Source organism: Trachemys scripta, chromosome 4 (assembly GCF_013100865.1).
Source record: "Trachemys scripta elegans isolate TJP31775 chromosome 4, CAS_Tse_1.0, whole genome shotgun sequence".
NCBI lineage: Eukaryota > Metazoa > Chordata > Testudines > Emydidae > Trachemys > Trachemys scripta.
The window spans coordinates 104,821,193-104,845,906 of NC_048301.1; the positions used below are offsets into that span (position 1 = coordinate 104,821,193).

General features: G+C 40.7%; 1 protein-coding gene and 2 non-coding genes across 6 annotated transcripts in view; all 3 read left to right on the forward strand.

Moving 5' to 3' along the window:
- NAP1L4 (nucleosome assembly protein 1 like 4) overlaps positions 1 to 24,714 on the forward strand; it is a 65,182-nt gene that overhangs the window by 19,757 nt on the left and 20,711 nt on the right. For all 4 annotated transcript variants that reach the window (XM_034770257.1, XM_034770258.1, XM_034770256.1 and 1 more), the window contains exons 4-9: positions 1,344 to 1,443; positions 3,767 to 3,908; positions 8,836 to 8,922; positions 13,201 to 13,338; positions 14,132 to 14,203; positions 20,505 to 20,644. In XM_034770257.1, coding sequence (XP_034626148.1) covers positions 1,344 to 1,443; positions 3,767 to 3,908; positions 8,836 to 8,922; positions 13,201 to 13,338; positions 14,132 to 14,203; positions 20,505 to 20,644 — 679 coding nt within the window. The remainder of the gene's footprint in view (positions 1 to 1,343; positions 1,444 to 3,766; positions 3,909 to 8,835; positions 8,923 to 13,200; positions 13,339 to 14,131; positions 14,204 to 20,504; positions 20,645 to 24,714) is intronic.
- On the forward strand, positions 10,459 to 10,588 carry LOC117877515. Its single transcript, XR_004645739.1, has one exon. It is a non-coding gene; the product is annotated as a small nucleolar RNA SNORA54 (small nucleolar RNA).
- Positions 17,502 to 17,622, forward strand: LOC117877514. Its single transcript, XR_004645738.1, has one exon. It is a non-coding gene; the product is annotated as a small nucleolar RNA SNORA54 (small nucleolar RNA).

The window sequence follows — 24,714 nt, forward strand, 5'->3', positions numbered from 1 at the left end:
CTGCTGTGAATCTTGATTGCGAAGGTTGGCCATACTTCTCAACTGGAAAAGATGCAGTTGGCATTCTCATGACATTCTCCTATGCAAACTAAGGAAGTGTGGTCTACATGAAATAACTATAAGGTGGGTGTACAACTGGTGGATAGAACGTACTCAAAGATTAGCTATCAATGGTTCACTGTCAAATTGGGACAGCATATCTAGTGGGGTCCCAAAGGGGTCAGTCGTGGGTCTGGAATGAAGTAATTAATGAAAATATTGAATAAAATTTTCAGATTACATCAAGCTAGGAGGGGTTTCAAGCACTTTGGAGGACATAATTAGAATTCAAAAGGACCTTGACAAATGGGAGAATTGGTCTGAATTCCCCAAGATGAAATTCAATAAATAGAAGTACAAAGTACTTCGCTTATCAAGAAAAAAAATTCAATTGCACAAATACAAAATGGGGAATAAAGTGGTGGCACTGCTGAAAAGAATGTGGGAGTTATAGTGGATCACAAATTGAATGAAAATCAACAATGTGATGCAGCTGTGAAAAAGACTAATATTCTGGGGTATGCTAACAGGAATGTGGTATGTAAGACATTGGAGGTAATTGTCCCACTCTACTTGGCACTGGTGAGTACTCTGACCAATTCTGGGTGCCAGATCTTAAGAAATATGTGGAAAAAGTGTACAGAGTCTGGAGGAGAACAAGAGAAAATCTAAAAGGTTTAGAAAACCTGATGCATGAGGAAAAGTTTGGCGGGGGGCAGAACCCTGGGCATTTTTAGTCTTTAGAAAAGACTGATAAGTCTTCAAATATATTAAGTGCTGTTATAAAGAGGACAATGATCAATTTTCCTCCATGTTTACTGAAGGTAGAATAAAAAGTAATTGGCTTAATCTGCAGGAAGCAAGATTTAAATTAGGAAAAATGTTCTGTGTGTAAGGATAGTTAAGCTCTGCAATAGGCTCCAAAAGGAGATTGTGGAATCCCCATAATTGGAAGTTTCTAAAAACAAATTGTACAAACACCGGTCAGGGATGGTGTAGGTTTACTTGGTTCTGCCACAGCAGAGGGGACTAGACTTGATGACTTCTCAAGGTCCCTTCTGTGCTACATTTCTATGATTCTGGGGATTCTCCATATGCATTCTCCTGCCCATCAATATCACTTCTCTTTCTGGTTTGAGCCTGAACCAATTTTGCTGCTGTTGAAAGTCCAGTGCAGCGGTGATTATAGTTATGATCCAGAGGTTCAATAATATTGCTTAATGGCACTATCAAAATATTTAATATAGCACCAAATCAATCCAAACGTATTCAGATTTGTATTAAGAATGTTTTTATTTTCATAGAAAAGCTAGCAGATCAAGTGATGCAAAATCCACAAGTCTTGGCAGCTCTGCAGGAGCGACTTGACAGTTCGTCTCACACTCCTTCAAGCTATATTGAAACGTAAGTACAATGCATATCACACTTTCAGCAAGACTGAAAAAATAACAGACCAGAGTTACTATTTAGTCAGAAAAATAGAAATGTCAGAGTAAGGAGTGTTGCTGCTTTAATAGATGGTGCAATGGCCACCATCGTAGAGAGGAGGACCCAAATTGCTCTAGATCAGTTCCACAAACTATTAACCTAAGATTGCATCCTGATACGAGAGTAGTTCACTTTAGTGTTAAGTTAAAACTGAACACTACTCAGATTTTTTTATGTCCATCTTCAATTCCCCTTAACTGGGTTTTGGATCACTTCTCTGAGATTGCTTCTATCATAATCTCTCTTCACTGGATTATGCTTAGTTTTTAGAACTGAGTTCTCTAGGGTCAGTACTAGGTTATAAAGTGAAGGGTTCAACACTTCTGGAACTTTCTCTTCTGCGTGAGAGCGTGAGAATAGGTTAATCTGTTCAGGGAAGTTTTTGGAGGTTTGGTTCATATCTGGCAATTTGGCCTTGTTTTGTCAGTGTATACATTAATGTTTCAGAGTACAGCCCATGAATACATGCTTTTCTCTACAAAATACACAATTCTTTTCCATAGAAGGGTCGACATAATTGTAATTGCACAAATTTAGATGTAAAAAAAAGAAGTTACTTTCTGCCATCTGAAATATAGGGGAGGCTGATGGTCTAGGGCAGGGGTCGGCAACGTTTGGCACGTGGCTTGCCAGGGTAAGCACCCTTGCGGGCCGGGCCAGTTTATTTACCTGCTGATGCAGCAGGTTCGGCTGATCGCGGCCCCCACTGGCCGCGGTTCGCTGTCCCGGACCAATGGGGGCGGCGGGAAGCCGTGGCTAGCACATCCCTCGCCCGCGCCGCTTCGCACCACTCCCATTGGCCCGGGACGGCGAACCGCTGCAAGTGGGGTCCGCGATCAGCTGAACCTGCCGTGTCAGCAGGTAAATACCCTGGCCCGGCCTGCCAGGGTGCTTACCCTGGCGAGCTGCGTGCCAAACGTTGCCGACCCCTGGTCTAGGGCAAGGGTCGGCAGCCTTTCAGAAGTGGTAGTGTGCCGAGTCTTAATTGATTCACTCTAATTTTAAGATTTTGCGTGCCAGCCATACATTTTAATGTTTTTAGAAGGTCTCTTTCTATAAGTCTATAATGTATAACTAAATTGTTGTATGTAAAGTAAATAAAGTTTTTAAAATGTTTAAGAAGCTTCATTTAAAATTAAATTAAAATGCAGAGCCCCCCTCCCCCCCCCCAGACTGGTAGCCAGAACCTGGGCAGTGTGAGTGCCATTGAAAATCAGCTCATGTGCCGCCTTTGCCACGTGTGCCATAGGTTGCCTACCCCTGGTTTGGGGATGGAAGATAATAGCAGGGATCTCAAACTTAATTTACCTTAGGGTCAGTGCCAGTCCTCAAATCCTCCCAGTGGGCTAATAATGTCACTGAAGATGGTGTTCAGAAAATAAAACGTTTATATTGTATTTTTTATTTCGAATTTCTTAGATTGTCATACCACAATGTTATACAATTCTTCACTTGCCAGAGAGTTTTTAGTTTCAGAGGGGCAGCTGTGTTAGTCTCTATCAGCGAAAACAATGAGGCATACTTGTGGCACCTTAGCGATTAAAAAATTTATTTGGGCATAAGCTTTCGTGGGTTTTAACCCACGGAAGCTTATGCCCAAATAATTTTTTTAATCTAAGGTGCCACAACTACTCCACAGTTTTTAGTGTTTGCCAGACACCTGGCAACACTTCATTTCTGTCAGTTTGTTGATGTTTGGCCTCAGTGACTGAGCAGTTGAAACCTTCAAGATTGCAGCAAGGTGTGCTTCAGATAGTTGTTCGGTATTTTGACTTGTTTATATTCATTGTGGGGGGAAAAAAGTGATGCTGCCTCCATGGCTGACTCTGCCCGGCAACAAATGATGGTATCTCTGTCCCTCTCCCCCAGCCGATGGGAGCTGGGGGGGGGGGGGGGGGGGCGGGGATGGGGCGGTGCCTGTAGCGAACATTGCAAGCAGTGTGGCTGCCTGCACCTTTCCTCCGCTGGCTGCAGTGGGGAGGTTCTTGGGCCGCAGATGGCCCATGGGCCGGGAGTTTCAGACCCCTGATAATAGTATCAAGGACAACATGGATAAGAAAAGATTCTTATAAAGCTTTTAAATGCCCTATTAAAAAAGGAACGTGTGTGGGGAGGGTGTTATGGCTAAGCCAAACCTTCCTATGACTAAAGAGTATAGCTATAATATCAGGATAATGCACAATGACTATTAGATGTGAAGAAGCTAACTTTCTAGACTTACAGAGCTGTTTATTTCTAGGTTACCAAAAGCAGTAAAAAGAAGAATTGATGCCTTGAAACAACTCCAGGTGAAGTGTGCCCATATAGAAGCTAAATTTTATGAAGAAGTTCATGATTTAGAGAGAAAATATGCAGCCCTCTATCAACCTCTCTTCGATAAGGTAGGAAGACTATAAAGATTTTTTCCAAACTGCTGTTTTCTCAAACTTCCTTTGTTTGGAGGTAAATAGAGAAGAGTAAAATAGAAACAAATTCTCTCTCCTTTCTCTGTCTCCCCTCCCCCCCCCAGCTGCTTTAAAGAGAAGCTTGGATTACCAATCTAGAACTCTAGCCCTTGTTCTTTTCTCATCCTATCAGATGTTCCATATTGTAAAAACCGTACTTCCAGTGATAAAGGCTGGGGTTAGTTACTCCTTTTGTAACTCTAAAGAGGGGAACTGCTGGAGAGCTGTGTAAAGCATTCTTTTCTACTCCTCTGATTGTATTAAAAACTCCAACACTTATGGACAGTTTCCCCATTTACAGAATCTATAGCAGATGCACTAGCATATCCAAAGCATGTTCTTGATATCACTACTCCAGCACCAGTCAGTCCGTTAGGTCTTTTCCTGCAAGGCCTGGCACTCAAACTAGTTGACTATACATTACAAAACAAACAAAACCTCACAAAGGAATTAAACGGGCTAACAAAACAAGGCAATATCTGGAAAATCCGTGTCAGATTCCTGAACGTGTTGCTGGGTGTAAAAGAAGATATATAGTGAGTCTGTATCCTATACTTGGGCTCTTGGGTTTATTAGAACTGCACTAGATAGTACATTTTAGCAACTTTTCTAGATCCCAGCCTCCTCACTTTAAAAATTGCTTCAAAAACTACAACACACAAACAAAACTATTAATGCTATGATAATATTCATAAGTCACACTTTCTTTTGTTTACATTCAATAATGAGAAAATAGCAAACACCTTTCTGGAGGTGGAGGGTGGTGTACATTTTCTCAAAGGTAGACATCTACACAAAGTAGACAGAGATTTTTTTCTCTTTGACAGAAGAATTCCTTTAATTGGTGGAGAACATTCTTTAGTACAACAGATTGTTTGTTCTTAATGTCAACTCTTGGTTCTTACCTAAATTTTAGCTTTAACATTCACCATGTTAGATATAAATAATAATGAACTCTTTGGAGACAATTTCATCCTCTGTCTATTCATGTCTTCATTTTCTTTGCATAGCTAATGCATTTTTCTGTGTAATCGATAGGATTGTAATTGAACTTCTCTTATATGTGAAAAGTGTATTTGTAGCCTGCTGCGAACTCCTAAAATTGGTACCTGTGATTCTGAATTTCCTGACATTGACCATCTAAAAAACACTGCAGTTTTTGATAGTGGGACAGTTTCTCTTCTCTGGAGCATTGGCAGAATCTGGCCCAAGGAGGCTCATACTAGTGTAGGGGAATCTTCTGGTGACATAGAGCTAGTATACTGGTTTTGCACTAGCTCTCCTTGCTGCTGGCCAAGTGTGTGTGGCTGGTGCTTTACTAAGCCCTGCTGGTCTCTGACTGCATTTTCAGCCTCTTGGTCGTGGTGGCAGCCTGTGTAACTCAGCCATTAGGCTACTCCAAAGTTACGTTGAGGACTTGTCTGGTGCAGAGCCAGTGAAAAAGTGAACTTTATACCATCTTTGCAGTCTCCATCTTTCCTCCATTGCTGTGATCCTCTGCTGTGGCTGAGGATTTGTCTCTTTTGTACAGAACTTTTTTTGCTCCCCTGTGGTGTGTAAGGGTCTCTAGGAAAAGTGCAATTAATGCCTGGTCTATACTAGGAAATTAAGTGACAGTTATACTGACCTAGGGGTGTGAAAATTCAACACCTCTGAGCTATGCAGTTAAATCAACCTAACCCCCATTGTAGACAGTGCTAAGTTGACAGGAGAAGCCTTTCCGTCAGCATAGGTACTGTATTTTCTGGCGTATAAGATTACTTTTTAACCCAGGAAAATCTTCTCAAAAGTCGGGGGTCGTCTTATACGCCGGGTGTCGTCTTATAGGGCGGGTGCTGAAACTTCCGAGCCGGACTGGAGAATCTGCGGTCGCCGCATATGGTGGGGGGAGTTCAAAAACGGCCGCGGCCGCATCCCCGCCCGATGACGAGGTGAGGGGGCGCCTCACCGGGAAGGTGTAAGTGAAGGGCGGAGCAAGCTGCAGGCGTCCGGGACGCCCGGGGTATGGAAAAGAGAGAGAGCGGCGCTGTGCCCAGAAAAACACGCCTCTTTCACCCGTCTGGCCCGCCCTTGTATCCTATTACCGTACCTCCTTCTCTGCCTCTCAGATCTCGCTCCTGAGGACTGCAGTGAAGCGGCGCAGGCGCGCATGTGCGAGATCTGAGAGGCAGAGAAGGAGGTAATAGGATACAAGGGCGGGCCAGACGGGTGAAAGAGGTGTGTTTGCGCTACCGCTCTGATAGTCTTGGAGACAGGGAGGGCTGGGCAGGCAGGGAGAGCTGACCAATCCAAGCAGGCTTTGTATACAACTACCAGCCAATCGCCGGTAAGGTACATTGCTTGCCGTGATTGGCTGGTTGTTGTATACTGGGTACCACATACAGTACAGCACCAGTATCTGTACCTGTTCATACAGTATAGCACCAGTACATACAGTACTGTATACAAATGTCCAACAGTCAAAATCCCATCATGGCTCCACCAGCAAGAAGAAAGAAATATGAAGCCAGTTTCAAACTTAAAGTTGTAAACTTTGCCATGGAACATAATAACTGCGCTGCTGCAAGACAATATGGAGTAACAGAAAAGATGGTTCGGGACTGGAAAGCAAATGAAAAAGCATTAAAGAGTATGCCAAGGGGTAAGTGTGCATTAAGAAGAGGCACTCCACATTGGCCAGAACTCGAAAAACATGTAGCAGACATGGTGAATGAGCATCGCCAAAACGGTTATGTAGTGACACGAAATAAAATACATTTGTTTGCACTTCAGTGGGCGAAATCTAACCCAGATCACAGCAACAGATTTAAGGCCACTGTATCCTGGTGTACTAGATTCATGGAAAGGCATAATATGGTACTGAGGCAAAAGACGAAAATTGCCCCAAAATTACCTGCAGAGCTTGATAGCAAAGTAAATAGTTTCCATCGATACGTAATACAACAGCGCACTAAACATGGCTATGCGTTAAGTAGTATTGGAAATATGGATGAAACTCCAATGAATTTTGATATGGTTGGAAATAAAACTGTCCATCAAAAAGGTGAAAAAACAATTTTAATTAAAACAGGACATGAAGTCCAGTTTTACAGTGGTACTAGGATGCACAGCTGATGGCGCCAAACTGAGACCAATGATTATTTTTAAAAGAAAAACAATGCCGAAATTCAAGTTCCCTGTTGGTTGTTTTGTACATGTGAATGAAAAAGGCTGGATGGATGAAGAAGGGGTAAAGCTATGGCTTGATAATGTATGGAGCAGGCGACCAGGTGGACTTATTCAAAAATGTAGTCTACTGGTGTGGGATATGTTCAGGGCTCATTTAACTCCCAGCACCAAGCAAATACTTGCAAGACTAAACACAGATGCGGCAGTTATTCCTGCAGGATTGACATCATTGGTACAGCCACTGGATGTGTGCCTAAACAAGCCATTTAAAGATCGCATTCAAGAACAGTGGAATGAATGGATGGTTAGCGGCGAAAAGTCATTCACAAAAGGAGGAAACATGCGTGCTCCACAGTTGGATGTTTTGTGCAAGTTTGTCATAAAAGCCTGGAATGATATTGATGCAGAAACAGTAATCAAGTCTTTCAAGAAGTGTGGCATATCAAATTCATTAGATGGTATGGAGGACGACTACTTGTGGCAAGATGAAGAGGAAGCCGAAGCTGAGACCACACCATCTGATACGGAATTCGATCCATACAATGACTGCCTTACAAATGTATCACAAGATGTCATTGATGTACTTATGATATCAGATGACGAACAGGAGGATTTTGAAGGCTTTTAAAGGGAAACTGTCACGCCAGCAAAACCTGTAAAAATACCGTAGCTTGCAGTTATGAGGGGCGTTGCTAACTCGCCAGGGACTTGCCCAGCACTTGCTCTCTCTCTCTTGTTTATCTTCCTCCTATCATCATCAGTTCCAGTTTGGTTGACAGCTTAGAAAACAAACAGCATGGCAGCTCCCATGGGTTTATTGTCTTATCCTTCCTTTCAGCTTTAGAGTGAATTAGGAAAAGTTTAATCCACTTGCACTGTTTTATGTTTACATGTTTGATGACAAACAGCCTTATGTTTATAAGTTTTCCTGCGAAGTACCTGCATGTCATAAGCATTTGAATTAAAATTACCATATTGAAATCAAATCTGATGTTTTTTTAATTTTTATTTGGTGTGCGTTGGAAGAGGGGTAGTCTTATACGGGGAGTATATCCCAAACTCTATATTTTAACTGGAAAAGTTGGGGGTCGTCTTATATGCCCAGTCGTCTTATACGCCGGAAAATACGGTAGTATTTTCACAGAAATGTTATAGTAGCACAGCTGTGCTCCTATAGTAGTTTATTTGCAGACATATGCTGACTGCTGTACAAGAGTAGGAACTATCTGACAGAACCATTTTTATAGCCAAAGTACGTGAGCTAAAAGTTATTTTTGCTGACATTCAGTGGTACCTATTTGAAATTGTAGTAAAGTACAAAACAGACAATTGTGACTTCCACTTTTTTGTTTTCACTTTAAACATAAGTAACTCTAGTTCTGTTTAGTTCATTTATGTTGTAACTTACTGTTAATACATGTTGTAATCACCCTAATAAGTTGTCTGTTACCTTCATGCTCTTACCCTAATATTCGGGGATACTTATCTATCCTATTAGTGAGTCAATTGTTTTCCTTGGGGTTTTTTAAGGATTGTTTTGCATGCTGGGAGTCATTATGAGAGAATCAATTTTTGTATTTTGCCAGAGGCATTAATTTTGCCCAGCCTTTTATAGCAGCCCAAGGAATTGTTCAGAGTAACCTTTAATTACTGCTTTAATATTTTTCTCCCTTAAATGTATAATTCTCTTGTGCAGCGAAGGGACTTTGTCATTGGTGAAGCTGAACCTACAGATGCAGAGTCAGAGTGGCACAGTGAAAATGAGGAGGAAGAAAAACTAGCTGTGAGTAGAAACAAGCTAATCATTAGTTTGAAAATTTGATAAAGGACTAATTTTGTTTATATAGCCTGAAAGATACTGTCTTAAATCTAATTTCTTTGAAATCTAGATTTCATATAGAACTCTTGTAATAAGCACAAGCCTGGACTGAACACAATGACATATAGGACTTGTCTACACGAACAGTTAGTTCTTGGCAAGTTGAGGTGTGAATTTAATCTACCCCATTCTAGCCCGCCATGGACTGTCTGTCTGGACCTTGCTGACGTATTAACAGTTCAATTCTCTTTGATATCATCCTTTTTCAAAAAGGACCAGATCAAAGCGTATTATCAAACGGGTTAATGCAAGTCAGCAGGGTCCACACAGATAGTTGGTCCATGGAAGCTAGTGTGGCATAGATTCTCACTCTAGCTTGCTGTGAACTAAATGTTTACATAGACAGACAAACCCAAACTTTATTCAGTGTTCTAAAATTATAATCCAGTTTACTTTTAAATTTTCACTTAAGCAAAAATACCTAAAATAAGAAGACTTAACTCCTCTCCCTTCCTGTTTAAGTTAAGGGCCAGTGTTGGCACAAGAACAAATGGATAGAAACTGGCTATCAGTAAGATCAGACTTGAAATTAGACAAAGGTTTCTAACCATCAGAAGAGCGAAATTCTGGAATAGCCTTCTAAAGGGAGTTGTGGAGGGGGGAAACTTAATCTGTTTTAAGACTGAAGGCAGAGGTGAAAGTAAGCCGGTCCAGTCCAGTATGGCATACCGGCAAGAGCTAGTACAGCGTGCCGGAGCGCATTGGCTTCCGCGGCAGGGATTTAAAGGGCTCTGGGCTCCCCGCAGTTGCGGGGAGCGAAGAGCCCTTTAAATCCCGCCTGCAGCTTCGGTGGGTGGCGATCGATCTATCAGGGATTGATTATCGCGTGTAGTGTAGACGCGATAAATCGATACCCAATCGCTCTCTCGTTGACTGCTGAACTCCAGCTCAGCGAGAGGCGGAAGCAAAGTTGACGGGGGAGTGGCGGCTGTCGATCCTGCCCCGCGAGGACACGAAGTAAGTGATTGTAAGTTGATCTAAGATACGTCAATCTCTCTCTTCTCTCCCCCCCCCCTCCNAAGCTACAGAGGGAGGCAAAAAAAAAGTCAAACAAACAAAAAAACCCCAGGTCACATTGAAAGAGACCTTGGGGTTTTTTTTGTTTGTTTGACTTTTTTTTTTGTCTCCCTCTGTAGCTTGGGGCACTAGTCACTTGCTGGTTTGAACTAGAGTAAATGATGGATTCTCTGTAACTTTGAAGTCTTTAAATGAAGATTTTAGGACTTCAGTAACTCATCCAGAATTTATGTCCCTTCTACAGGAGTGGATGGGTGAAGTTCTGTAGCCTGCAATGTGCAGGAAGTCAGGCTGGATGATCATGGTGGTCACTTCTGGCCTCAAATTCTCCGTTTAAAATTAAATTTTGAAAATTTACTGAATTTTTACACCAGTATATTGCCATCAACCAATACTGTTTAATGGTTGTTTGTTCCTTTTCGTTTGCACTGTTCGTAACCTGTTGACAGTATCTTTCTGCTAATGGGTTCCATTCCAGTGCTACATAAATCACCAAAGTAATACAAGGCTGGCTGGCTGACTGACTGGCTGTTCTTTATTTTGGGGGACATAACTAGCGTTTAGTGCTATGAATACAGATTTGACAAATAGATATCTCAGACTTCGGTAAAGTGTATTGTAAAGCAAGTTTTATTCCAATAGAGATCCAGCAGCCAGCATGCTTTTTATATATTCTGTGTGTAGTAGAAAATATTGAGTTTTAAGAAGGGCCTTCTATAGCTTCAGCACATTCCATTTATATTTAATGAGTTTTAAGGACTCTCTCTCTATTTATATAAAATACACACACACTTTTTCCTTTCTTCCTGACTTGTTCTCCATTTTCTTTAGTCATTCTTATCTCTGTGCAAAATTAATACTACCCTCATTCTATATTTACTAGTCATTGTATTTGATGGTAATCCACAGTACTACCACAGGCACACATGACAAGGTTTCTAAATCTATGGGATGAGTGGCAACAGTTTATGAAGTTACTGGCATGTGTTGAGGACCATTTTTTGGTAACTTCAAGCAGTCCTTAAGCAATTGAAGTTTGTAATGCTTTCTGAGACTTCCTGTTTACCTATTCTTATGTATATACACAAGTTCAATTAATCTTATGAACTGCTGTAAATATTGCCCAAACATGATCCTTTGGTAAATGTAATAAATTGCTGTTCCCTGCTCTTGACTCATCACTCAAATAGCAGATATTGTTGGAGGCAATTCTAAGAGCTTCTGGTGATGCTACCTTTGCTACTGCAAAGCAGCAGAATTCTTCATGATCAAGAACTGGATTTGCTGCGTTGTTGGATGAGGACATAGTAGCAGGGACATGTATTAGCACAATTCCATGCTGAATTTTAGTTCTATATTAATTTTTTTTCTCCACATACAACAAGCAGCTTTCTGTGCCCCAAAGAGAAGAACCCGGACAGCCTATTCTGTAGGTACTTTTCATTATTACATCAGACATAAATTTGCCAGATGTTTCCTAGAAGACTTGGAAAGACTGTCTCTGCCCCACATGCTACCAATTTAAATTTTAGATAGAGCACAGTGAAAATGAGAAACAGAGGATTGGTCTCTTTCTTGCCCTGTAGAACAGTACACCTCTACCCCAATATTGGTTCTCAGGAGCCAAAAAATCTGTGTTCTAGGTGAGACCGCGTTACATTGGGGTAGGGAGAGGAACCGCTTTTACCGCTCTGCGCCCCAGCTTCTACCCCTCCCATTCACACACCACCCCCCCCAGCTTGCCACTCCAATCAGCTGTTTGGCCCAGCAAGCCTGGGGGGGGGGAGAGGAGGGGGAAGTGGAGCGGTGCGCTCAGGGGAGGAGGCGAAGATGAGCTGGAGCGGTTCCTCTGCACCCCCCTGTTACTTGCTGCAGCCCTCCCCGTGCGCTCCCCCGCTCACCTCCTCCCACAAGTGCCGCACAGAACAGCTGATTGGCGCGCCAGGCTGGGGGGGGGGAGCTGGAGCGGTTCCTCTGCACCCCCCCCGCCCCCTGTTACTTGCTGCGGCGCACTCGGGGGGGGGGGGGGGGGGGGGGGGGGGGGGGGGGGGGGGGGGGGGGAGCCTCGGGGGAGGGCCCAGCAAGTAACAGGGCAGTGCACAGGGAATCACTTGCGGTAACACAAATTCAGATATAATGAGGTAAAGCAGCCTCATCCCCCGGAGCACTGCTTTACCGTGTTATATCGGACCACCTTGTATCTGGGTAGAGGTGTACATCTACACCTCTACCCCGATATAACGCGACCCGATATAACACTAATTCAGATATAACACGGTAAAGCAGCGCTCTGAGGGGGGAGGGAGGGAGGGAGGAACTGCACGCTCCAGCGGATCAAAGCAAGTTCGATATAACACGGTTTCACCCATAACACGGTAAGATTTTTTGGCTCTTGAGGACAGTATTATATCGCGGTAGAGGTGTACATCTACTTAATTTAGGCATGTACCTTTAGGTTTTATTATTTTAGTGTATTTAAAAAAACCCGAAGTATAACAAATGAAATTGGAAAGTTATCTGTTTATATCTTGTAGTCAAGAATTCCATGGCAATTGAAAGCACTTTAAACTAGTACCAAACCAGCAGCAGTTGTACGTACTTTAAAATTTACAAATATGGAAATACAGTTGTAAATCAACTTTGAATCTGTTTGACTTGATTTGTAAGTGGAATTGACTATCTTGGTTTAAAACCATCTCTAAGCATGAACTTTCAAGTCACAATTTTCAGGAATCTGACAGCATTTTAAACATCTACAATAGGACCTCAGTTACAAACACCTCGGGAATGGAGGTTGTTCGTAACTCTGAAATGTTCGTAGCTCTGAACAAAAAACATTATAGTTCTTTGAAAAGTTTACAACTAAACATTGATTTAATACACCTTTGAAACTTTACTATGCAGAAGAAAAATGCTGCTTTCCCTTTTCTTTCTTAGTAGTTTGTTTAAAACAGTACTGTACTGTATTTCCTGCACACTGTGTGCGTGCGCTGCTGCCTGATTGCTTACTTTTGGTTCCAAATGAGTTGTGTGATTGACTGGTCAGTTCGTAACTCTGGTAGTCATAACTCTGAGGTTCTACTGTACTTTTTATACTAAGTGAGGAAGGCTCTTAATTATGAAGAGTTTGTGCTTTTCTTAAACATTTCTATGTTTACTTCATAGGGAGACCTCAAAAACAAAGTAGTAATAGAAGAGAAAGAAGCAGCAGCAGCTGCAACAGAAGAGTCAAATCCCAAAGGAATTCCAGACTTCTGGTTTACAATCTTTAGAAATGTAGATATGCTAAGTGAATTAGTACAGGTAAGCTAATTCTATTTGAAAAAGCTAACTTCACCTGCTTTTTTCTCCCAATTACTAGATGAAACTTGAGGAAGATGTGAGTAACCAAGAGCTTGCAGTTCTTGAGAATCCTTTACCTGGTCTTTGTCAAATAAAACACTTGAAGATAGTTTGTGGTTTGCTTGCTTGTTACTAAGTGAAAGTTTTTGATAAATAAGATCTAAGCGGTCTGGAAACTGGTATTGCAATTAGTTCTGCATCCATTAGCGCATATATTCACATTCTACTTTTTGCCACTTTATTTTGTTTAGGTAGTTGTATAATTTAAGGATATCTTGAGCAAGTACTTAAACTGGCTGTATCTGTATTGGACTGGACTTCTATATTTGCTACATTTTGTTGCATTCTGCCCTTATACAATTTATCCTATTAACTTTCTGTTAATATTTTGGAATAATCCCCTAAAACTAGTCATTTTTATACATCTGTCACATCATGCCTCTGCTTAGTAGTGGAAGTAGTAATTGGAGTTTTCATCTTCCAAGAAGTTTAATTTTCAGTCACTTGCTACCCCAAGAGATGGCAACTTTAACTTCGAAGATAAGATGACAGATTTCAACAAACGAGAATTTGGCAAATGACAGTTTTTAAAGTAATTTCAAAGAACTTGGATCTGAATCACAAATTTATCATAAACTTGTGATCAAATTATTAGGTTCTACATAGCTCACTGCTCTGAAGTGAGCAAGTTTAGATGAAAATTTTGCTTTTCGAAATTTGAACTGCCTGTTCAAACTTTTTTCCTTTCTGTTAGGAATATGATGAACCAATCTTAAAACACCTGCAGGATATTAAAGTGAAATTTTCTGAACCTGGACAGCCTATGGTAAGTATTGTCTGAATTTTTTTTTTTTAAATAGTACACAGTAGTGATGGGCAATGGTTCAAAATGTTTTTGATCCCTCCCTGCCTACAACCATCAGTGTGAAAATATGGGGCGTACTGTTCTGACCAAAGATTCCAAGCTTCAGGTTCTTAGCACAGATTTTTAGTTGTTTTTCTAGTCCTTTATTGTCTTGTACTCTAGCCAATCTTTATCATCACCTTCAACTCTATTCTACCTCCTCTTGTTCCCCTTTACTTAGGTTTAAAAGAGTGAACTAATTTTTTATATTGAAAAATTGAAACAGCTACTTATGCCATATTTAATACTTGGACAAATTAGTGAACGTTAGTCAAAAAGAATCATGTGTACTGTTCATCACATTAGAAAAACTGTACCTTCCCCAAATAAAATGGAAATCCAATGTGACTTAAGTTCTATTACTTTAAAACAGTAATGAAAAATATGGTACAGATGCAAAAATACAGAAAGTTTGAACAAAAGATTTCATTTTTAACTGCACTTAGAAACATTTTTTTCCAGATAAATATACCCTTAGTTAATATCAACACAGCAGCTAGGATAAGTGATTCCTAGCTCAAAAAGACATACACACACTAGCTAAGCTCATGCTAGTGCCTAAAATAGCTGGGTGATACAGCAGTTTAGTAGCCTATTTAAGTAGTCCCACTCAACCTCCTGCATTCATACTTGTGTGGTTAGCCTGAGCTGCCACCCATAGCTCCATGGCCACACTGCTATTTGTCATTTCTAGCTCAAGCAGAGCTACCATCCTTAAGTCTACCTGAGCTGGGAATTATACCTCCCAGCTGCTGTTTAGACATACTCTGACTTCACTTTTTTTACAGTTTGTCAAACTTCTAGTGTAATCTTATCTGTGCAAGGAAAAAGCTAAAATACTAGTGGAGTTTATAAATGAGCACACAAAGGGAATCCTTTGGCACTCACCTGCAGAAATTAACTTAAATCAGTTATGTCTGGCTCATCATGATTGAACTTTAAAACATTTAGCTTATCAGGAAGCCAAAGTATTGGCAAGTACACCAGAAAGTATTCATGGACTTCAACTGTAAGGCTACAATTTTTGAGACAGTTTATTATAATAGAAGTCATTGCCTTGACAGTAGGTCATGCCAATCCTCTTTTGAATCAAGCAAAGTGGCCTGCACTGCTTGCCTCAGATATTTGTCGTGGACATCTGCAAGGCAGCAACATTTGCAAAACATAATTGCTTGCATTCAGTTTCCATAAGGAAATCCCATTTTGGTGCCTTAACACCCCATAACTTGTTTTTGTACTTGTTTGGACTCCTGTACTATGGAATCCTTTTTCTTTCAGGGTGTCCCTTACTTAAAGTGGCAAAACATCTGTTTTTTTTTTTTTGTTTTTTTTTTACTGGTACATTCTTCAGGCTACCTGTGTTATCCTGGAAATTTTGGAGAGGTCTTTGCTCTGTGTGTTTTTAAAATACCTATTCAGGCATCGCTGGTTGCGCTGTTTGCATTGGCCTAGTTCAGGGGTTCTCAAATTTCATTGCACTGCGACCCCCTTCTGACAACAAAAATTACTACGCGACCCCAGAAGAGGGGACCGAAGCCTGAGACCACCCAAGCCCCACCATCCTGGATGGGAGGGGCCAAAGCCCCACCGCCCCAGAGCCAAAGCTGAAGCCCGAGATCTTCTGCTCCAGGCTGGGGGCCCATAACCTGAGCCTGTCATCCAGGGCTGATGCGCTTTGGCCCCGGGCAGTGGTGCTCAGTCTTCAGCTTTGGCCCCAGGCCCCAACAAGTGTAAGCCAGTCCTGGCGACCCCATTAAAATTAGCTCGCAACCCACTTTGAGGTCCCGACCCACAGTTTGAGAACCGCTGACATAGTTGTTGTCTGTTGTAAAACATTTTTGTGCGATGGGGTGGAGGAGACAACAACCTCCCTCAAGCTTCTTTCCATCCCTCTGAATTTCATTCCTGGAGTATCTTCTTTAGAGAAGGCAAAAGTACTTGCCTTGTAACTGCTTTTTTTAAAGTATCATTCTGACAAGATTCTTGCTCATGTCCCTTCAGACCTCTTGCTGATGATGTTGGTTTTTGCACCTTAACCCTGTTTTTAAGACCTTTTTTTTTTTTTTTTTTTTTTTTTTTAAGGGGATGGATAGCTGGGAGGGAGCTTTCTTCTTGCAGAGTTGAAACTGACTACAGTGTTCTAAGGGTAATGGTCAAACTCATGCTAGCTCAGGCTGGCCAGTAGAGGGCCTTGAAAATGCTCCACTTATTATCACTGCTCTTAAATAGAAAAAACCTTAAGAGCTTAGAGCTGGCAGTGTTTTGTTAGGTAGCTGAGACCAGGGGTCCTGTCAGAATATTTTTAGAAAAATCAGATTTACAAGTAATCTTGTTTTCTCTCTGCTATCACAGAGTAAACGTCTCCTTTCTGATTCTTATGCATTAATACATTACTGTGGTTTGAAAATGCTACACTGGGATGTTTGTCCAATAAATTACTCAATTGGGTTTTTAAATCCATGCAAACTGACTGTAGTCTGTAATTTTTTTTCCTCAAAAATATTTTAACTTCTACTCACAGCCTCTCTTCACACTTTGTTGTGTGACTATTTATATTGAGTGTTGATAGTGCAGTTGTTCATGATAAAAGGTATGTGTACACACCAGACTTGCTTCGCTGCAGGACAAGTAGGAAAAAAGATGGAGTTTCCTGAAAGCTTTAATGATTAAAAGAGTTGGAGAATAATTTGACGTAGTATTTCTTCCCAAACTTCCTTCTGTGAGGTGCCCCAGGCTCTGTAAAATAAAACAATAACTCAAACTAATTGAGGGAGTAAAATATAAAGAAAGGAGCAGTAATTGAGGCAGACAATGGTAATAACTTTAGTGAGAGACTTAAAGTGCTCTCAAAGCAGGGAGAATGGTCCAAGATGCATCTCAAGTAAGAGTGAGTTTGTCACAAAGGGGCATACAATACCGCATGCACAATGATCTGTTGCCTGCCAACCTAAGATACAACCACAAGATCACAAAGTTGGTGGGTTGTGTTTGAGCACAGAAGCAAACTAGACAACGGTTTAAAGGGTTCTCATATATTTATCCAAATAAAACTTCTTGAAGTGTAATTCAGAGAATGTTAATAACTATTCTGTTCTGCAGATAATGTCATACTGTCACTCAGCTTAATTTTCTGTGGTTTAAAATAGCTTAAACAAAATTACAATAACACTTGGTTTTTAGGGCTGGTCAGATTTTACCAAGGGATTTCTTTTCTTGCCTTTTGCACTGTTCGTAACCTGTTGACAGTATCTTCCTGGTAATGGGTTCCATTCCAGTGCTACATTAAATCCAATAATAGAAGACTGACAAACTCAATGTCTCTTCTAGGTTTGGGGACAAACTTCATAAAAAGACACTGAAATGCTTACCCTCTTTACAGGAAAACGGCTCTCTGGTCTTTTATAATAGTGACTTTCTGAAAAATGACTCACCAATTTGTAACAGTAACAGCATTGTGTGTGTAACTTTAGTACTTGGGATTTTTTATTGCAGAAAGTACTCACTGCCTGAGTATGTTATTAGAATCTGATAATTCATAAAACAGTTTCTCTGCTTCAGAGGCATAAGCTGCAAACTAACAAATTAATGGAATTATCTGGAATTTTAGTTTTTGTTTTTGACCAAATGTGACTTTAGCATAGTTGCTGCAGTTCAAAAAAAGCAGTTTTAAAGGAATATAATCAAACCTTGATACTGAGAAGTCATGTTCATACTATAACTTGTTCTGTTCAGTTTATTTTAAATATGTTAGATAAATCTTGCCCACAAATTACCTCAATAAATCTTAGTCTTTGGTATTTAGCAAAATTAGTCACATTTTGTAGTGGAGATTGTCTTCCAGTCTTAACTATCAGGATCCTATAGGTGCCATGCTCTCAAGCTACAGTGATTCACTTTCAGAATATCACTTCAGTAAGTGGTTTTCTAAACAAACATTGGAGAAGGTTTCAAACTATAAACATGCCAAAGAGCATTTAATATATTGCTCTGAGCTATCATCCTGAAGAGAGATGTAATGATGCCACACAAAATAGTATTGCTCTAACTTCATTCTTATTTTTTTAAATAAAAATGGCTTTTTTAAATGGCTCTTAGTTTTCAGAACAATATTACAGAATTAACTTCTTTTCTGGGGGAGGGGAAGGGTGTTGGCATTCCATTGTTGTCTAATTCCATTTCAGATCTGCTTCTAGTTGTACGACACTGCCAGCCCTGCAGATGTTTTCACAAATCAACTATAGAAAAGATTTTGCCAGCCAAATGATGGCCATCAGTTATCCTGTGTAACATGAGTTGCATTCAGTGGGGTTATATAGGTGTTTATTTCAATTTTTTAAAAATTAATTACATTTCTAAATAAAATACAAAAATGTTTTATTTCAAAATGAACAGGTTTTTTTTTTTAAGATTCCATTCCTTCATTCCCATTTTTTTTCAGCCACAACTATTAAATGAATTCAACCTGAATTTGTGGATTGTTTGTGTCCCCCTCCCCCACCGCCAAACAAGGAATTTCCTGGCAAGTTTACTACTTGTCAACACTTTTTTTGCCCAGCTCTAGTCATCACTAGTAACAGATAGTCAAGTTTGACTTTCAGAGCCCAGGTTGAGTTTGTATAAATTCTACAGCGTTTACAAGTCCTCCCCCTCACCTTTTTAGTTTTACAAACTCAGTAAGATGCAACCCCCTGTTGTTGTTAGAGGATCAAAGTATAACCACCGTAAGTACAAAAATAACTAGTGGAGCTCTGTTCAGTTTTTAGTCCCCCTTTCTATCCTCCCCATGTCTAGCAAGGCTGCTGCATTTCTTCTCTCTTCCCCCCCCCCCCCCCCCCCAGCAGCCTTTGTATGTATTAACAATGCTAGCAAATGAACAACTAGCTGGTGCCAGTGGGAGTCTAATTCAGTTATCTGGCTAAAAGGATGATCCTGGAAATGCAGCAGACATGCTAGAGTGTGGAGAGAAAAAAGGACTCTTCAGATCTTCAAAGAACTATACTAGCTTGCTTTTTAAAAGGGAAGCTTATAACTTGATCTGAATGTTGTGACATGGTTGAGGAGGAAAAGCTTCCATGGAAAGTAAACTATCAACTCTTGGGCTTAACCTAGAGCATGGAGCCCGGCCTTCCCAAAAGCACTCTCCCCATCTCCAAAACTGCCAATCTTATAGCCCTTCCCCAGAGCACCTGTGCAAGAGGAGGAATTGCAGAGGTATCTTTAGATAAAGTTTTAAATATATTAGCTCTTCTGAATTACCTGAATGTGAGGAAGAAAGGTTCAGATGCCTTTTTGCTCATGCATAATTAAAAATAAAGTTGTTTAAGTTTCTAAACTGGTGCATGTTTAATTTTGAATTGCATAGCCTTGTACGTTTTGGCTCTAGAAAGCTATGCAAGTTTAAAATTTGTGTTTTGTACAGGAGCTTGCATGTTTCCTATGGAAACTTTGTTATTTATTTTTCAGTAACTTAATGATGAGACAATGCATATTTTTCGGGTAAACATTAAAAATCAGCAATACTTCCACCCTTTAATTTTATTTAAATTATATGTTGACACAGAACACCTAAGAATCTTAAGAAATGCTAAAGTGAAGACTTCCACTAAAAAACATTTGTAGATGCCATGAGGAAGAAAAACTAACTTTAAAGAAGCAATTCAGTTCACTGTTAAGATTCTAAACCATTAACAGAATGTGTAAAGTCACCAGCTCTTGCCAGATGAGCATTGAAGATTGAATCTAGGCCTTGGTAGAGTGTACTCCATTAAATTTAACTTTAAGTCTTCCCATGTGGTGGTGTAATTTAGAATCTTAAACTATTTTTGTAATTTGTTAATTCAATTCTTTAGTCTTGTGTGTGATGTCAAAGATTCAGAAGGACTAGCTGCATTCTTTTGAACTGGTTTCAAACCTAGTTCAGTAAAATAAAATGAAATTGAGTCTCTTTCAAATGCAAACTTAAAATAAAAGCTATAAGAGATTAAGATAATTTGTAAAAGCTTCATTAAAACAACTTGACTGACGTAGTTATCCAAGCCTATTTCTGTTAATTATTGTACTTTAAAAAATCATTACTGTAGTCAGTAGATATGTACTTAACACAGGCTCTTTCAATTTCCTCTTACCTGTATTTGTTCAGAATTTGGTCGTCCTACTGGGTGGGTGGGTTTGTTTGTTTGTTAAATCAGGTATAATTTAAAACAATAATGGAACTTTCTTTTAGTCTTTCTCATTAGAGTTCCACTTCGAGCCCAATGACTACTTTACTAATTCAGTCCTGACAAAAACCTACAAGATGAAGTCAGAGCCAGACAAGACTGATCCCTTTTCATTTGAAGGCCCTGAAATAGTTGATTGTGAGGGGTAAGGAAAATCTGTGTTTTAAAAATATTTTTGGAGCTTCTAGTCTGTATTCTCCAGAACTCTATTTTCTTTATCTTGGTAATGGTTGATACTAGGAAAAAGTCTTGTGGATGAAAGCATGAAGCTGGTAGTATAGATGGTGAACTCTAACAGTTTTATTCTGTGCAGATGGAATATAATATGCATTTAAAACTGCCTCTCCAGTTCAAGGGATTAGTAGTGAGGATACAAATCTTTCAAATTCAGTCCCGATAGGTAGAGGCTAAAAGTTGTTTTGGTTCAAAATTAATGGCTGGTTTCAGTCTAGTCCTTATTGGGCATCTGCCTGCCTCAAAACCCTACCATCACAATTGGCATTAAATTAGCATTCTTGAAGTTCAGCAAAAAAAATTTCAATAGTCAATTGTAGGCCTGGCAGAATTTGATTTTTATATATTTAAAAAAAAATTGGATATTAGTATTTATTTTTGAGCATCTTTTCCTGATTCTTATGAATTTAAATTTTTGGTTGTTGGAAATTATGGGGGGGGAATCAGACAATGTGGGGGGCCAGACAATAAGTTAACGACAGTATATGCTGAGGTTCAAAAAGTTAAAGCTTTATAACCATTAATGCAAAAATTAACATCCGTGTCAAAATACACAAATTAAAAATCCTTAAGTCCAACTCTGAGTTCTCAAGCAGCATTTTCTTTCTTTGGCTATCTGTAAATTTATCATTGACAATATTTTTTTTTTGTCGGTTTGTGTGTGTGGCATAATTGACATTTACCAATAAAAATGTAATCCGTCCAAACCTAGTCATGTATATGAGCTATCCTCGGAGTCTTCTTTGAGATGGTCCCTGGAAGATTGAGGTATGTTGACAAGTGTGCTGAAACCAAGGCACCCTGCCAATGTGCCTCAAGTGTTCAGAATATTGCAAGCAAACATTGTATTTGGAAACAGTTGATGAAGGGTTCCCTGGTGAAAATTAAGAGAAAGTAGGAGGGATACTTTATGCCAGTGGTTAGGGCATCTACATGGGAGGTGGAAGATCCAGGGTCCAGGCCCCTGGCTCCAACTACTCTTTCATTATTTATTCAGAGTGCAACATCTTCAACAGGAAGCTGTGTCATATCAGAATATCTCGTAGCTCAATGGCTAGAGCACTCTCGTGAGAGGTGGGAGACCCCTCTTTTCAGATCCTTTTTCCCACTCTGGTAGAAAGTGGGGAATTGAAGTGGGTCTCTCACATCCCAGGTGAGTGCTCTTATCTGCTAACCTAAAAGTTATAAGGGGGCACCACTCCCTCCTCGTCATCCTGCAGCTGGATTTTGAATGGGGCCCAATCTGGTAGGTGACATCTGAACTTGCCTACTGGATCAGGCCCTACACATGACTTAAGCAACTGAACACCTGTCTTCCCCTGTCTGTGAATCATTCTGGGACTTAGGTGGGAGACGGGTGTCTGGATACCTAAAGGAAGACAGCAGCATGCATGCTCACAGGCAGGAATACATGCAGTAGGGAACTTTTGACTCTGAAAAACATAGGCACTGAATCAGCTTAGGTGCCTACAGGATTTGATGGCAGTTTTGTGGATCTCAGTGGAGCCAAAACTGGAACTTGGTGGGATACTAGGTGTCTAAGGCTATGTCTACACTACCTAGGGATCAGTGCTGCTGTGATCGATGCACTGGGGGTTAACTTAGTGGGTCTAGTGAAGACCTGCTAAATCGACGGCAGAGCACTCTCCAGTCAACTCCAGTACTCCACTGGGAACCAAGGGGAGTGTAAGGTAAGTCGACAGAGCGTCTCCAATCGACCCAGTGCAGTGTAGACACCACAGTAGAACAACGCTTCCTTAGATCTCGTCCCCTAACGCCCCTACTCTACTTGCGCTACATTGATGACATCTTCATCATCTGGACCCATGGAAAAGAAGCCCTTGAGGAATTCCACCGTGATTTCAATAATTTCCATCCCACCATCAACCTCAGCCTAGATCAGTCCACACAAGCGGTCCATTTCCTGGACAATACTGTGCTAATAAGCGATGGTCACATAAATACCACCCTATACCGGAAACTACTGACCACTACACTTACCTACATGCCTCCAGCTTCCATCCAGGGCACACCACACGATCCATTGTCTACAGCCAAGCTCTAAGATATAACCGCATTTGCTCCAATCCCTCAGATAGAGACGAGCATCTACAAGATCTCTATCAAGCATTCTTAAAACTACAGTACCCACCTGCTGAAGTGAAAAAACAGATTGACAGAGCCAGACGAGTACCCAGAAGTCACCTCCTACAAGACAGGCCCAACAAAGAAAATAACAGAACACCACTAGCTGTCACCTTCAGCCCCCAACTAAAACCTCTCTAGCGCATCATCAGAGATCTACAACCTATCCTGAAAGATGATCCTTTACTCTCACAGATCTTGGGAGACAGACCTGTCCTCGCTTACAGACAACCCCCCAACCTAAAGCAAATACTCACCAGCAACCACACATCACTGAACAAAAACCCAGGAACCTATCCTTGTAACAAAGCCCGATGCCAACTCTGTCCACATATCTATTCAAGTGACATCATCATAGGACCTAATCACATCAGCCATACCATCAGGGGCTCGTTCACCTGCACATCTACCAATGTGATATATGCCATCATGTGCCAGCAATGCCCCTCTGCCATGTACATTGGCCAAACCGGACAGTCTCTACGCAAAAGAATTAATGGACACAAATCTGACATCAGGAATCATAATACTCAAAAACCAGTGGGAGAACACTTTAACCTGTCTGGCCATTCAATGACAGACCTGCGGGTGGCTATCTTACAACAGAAAAACTTCAAAAACAGACTAAAACGAGAGACTGCTGAGCTGGAATTGATATGCAAACTAGATACAATCAACTCATTATTGAATAAGGACTGGGAATGGCTGAGCCATTACAAACATTGAATCTATCTCCCCTTGTAAGTATTCTCACACTTCTTATCAAACTGTCTGTACTGGACTATCTTGAGTAACACTTCAAAAGTTTTTTTTTCTCTTACTTAATTGGCCTCTCAGAGTTGGTAAGACAACTCCCACCTGTTCATGCTTTCTCTGTGTGTGTGTGTGTGTGTGTGTGTGTGTGTGTGTGTGTGTGTGTGTGTGTATATATATATATATATATAATCCTCAATATATGTTCCACTCTATATGTATCCGAAGAAGTGGTCTGTAGCCCACGAAAGCTTATGCTCAAATAAATTTTAGTCTCTAAGGTGCCACAAGTACTCATGTTCTCTAAGCTACATCGACTCTCACTACTCCAGCTACGAGAATAACGTAGCTGAACTTAAGTTGACTTACCACGGTAGTGTAGACCTAGCAAAAGTCAGGGGTTTAGGTGGTTAAGTACATTCATGGATCCCATGCTTAGTTATTGGGATCAGTAGAGCAAGAAATCAATTGTTCCTTGACCCCATCCATGTAATAGCTAATTATCAAATTGTTCTGAGACATCATCTGTGGAACAAGATGTTTTTGGCCACTGAACTGTTGGTTGAGTGTGTCAAGCAGCCTCCTCTAATGAAGGGTTTGTTTCAGTTAGGACAGAACTTTTTACGCTGCAGCTCATTCAGTGGCACCAGTAGTAATGACTAAACTTTGTCTAGATATAGTCTCTCAGTTGAGGCGCAGTGAGAACCAAGTCAGGTGACATTCTGGCAGCAAGGACCTGAACAGCAAGCAGTTTCTTGTTTAGCATATGTTGGGTTCAATTCTTTGGTTGTTTAGTCCAAGCTGTGCTCTGCACACGACTAGGCAGGGGACTGTAAAGATGGCTGTCTCTCCTTCACAGTTCCCTGATTCTTAGGGTATTGGGACTACTCTGATCCCTGGTATTAGCAGATATTGAACTGTCTTTTAATTTATGCTTGGCTGCCTGCAGCTCAAAGAGGATGTGCCAGGAGCATAGTGACACTGGCCATGTCCCCACTTCCCCACCTAGGGATTCCCTGACAAAAAGGAAATCTTACCTGGCCAGATGCAGAAAGTTTATAGCCTCTTTTCATTGACAGAATT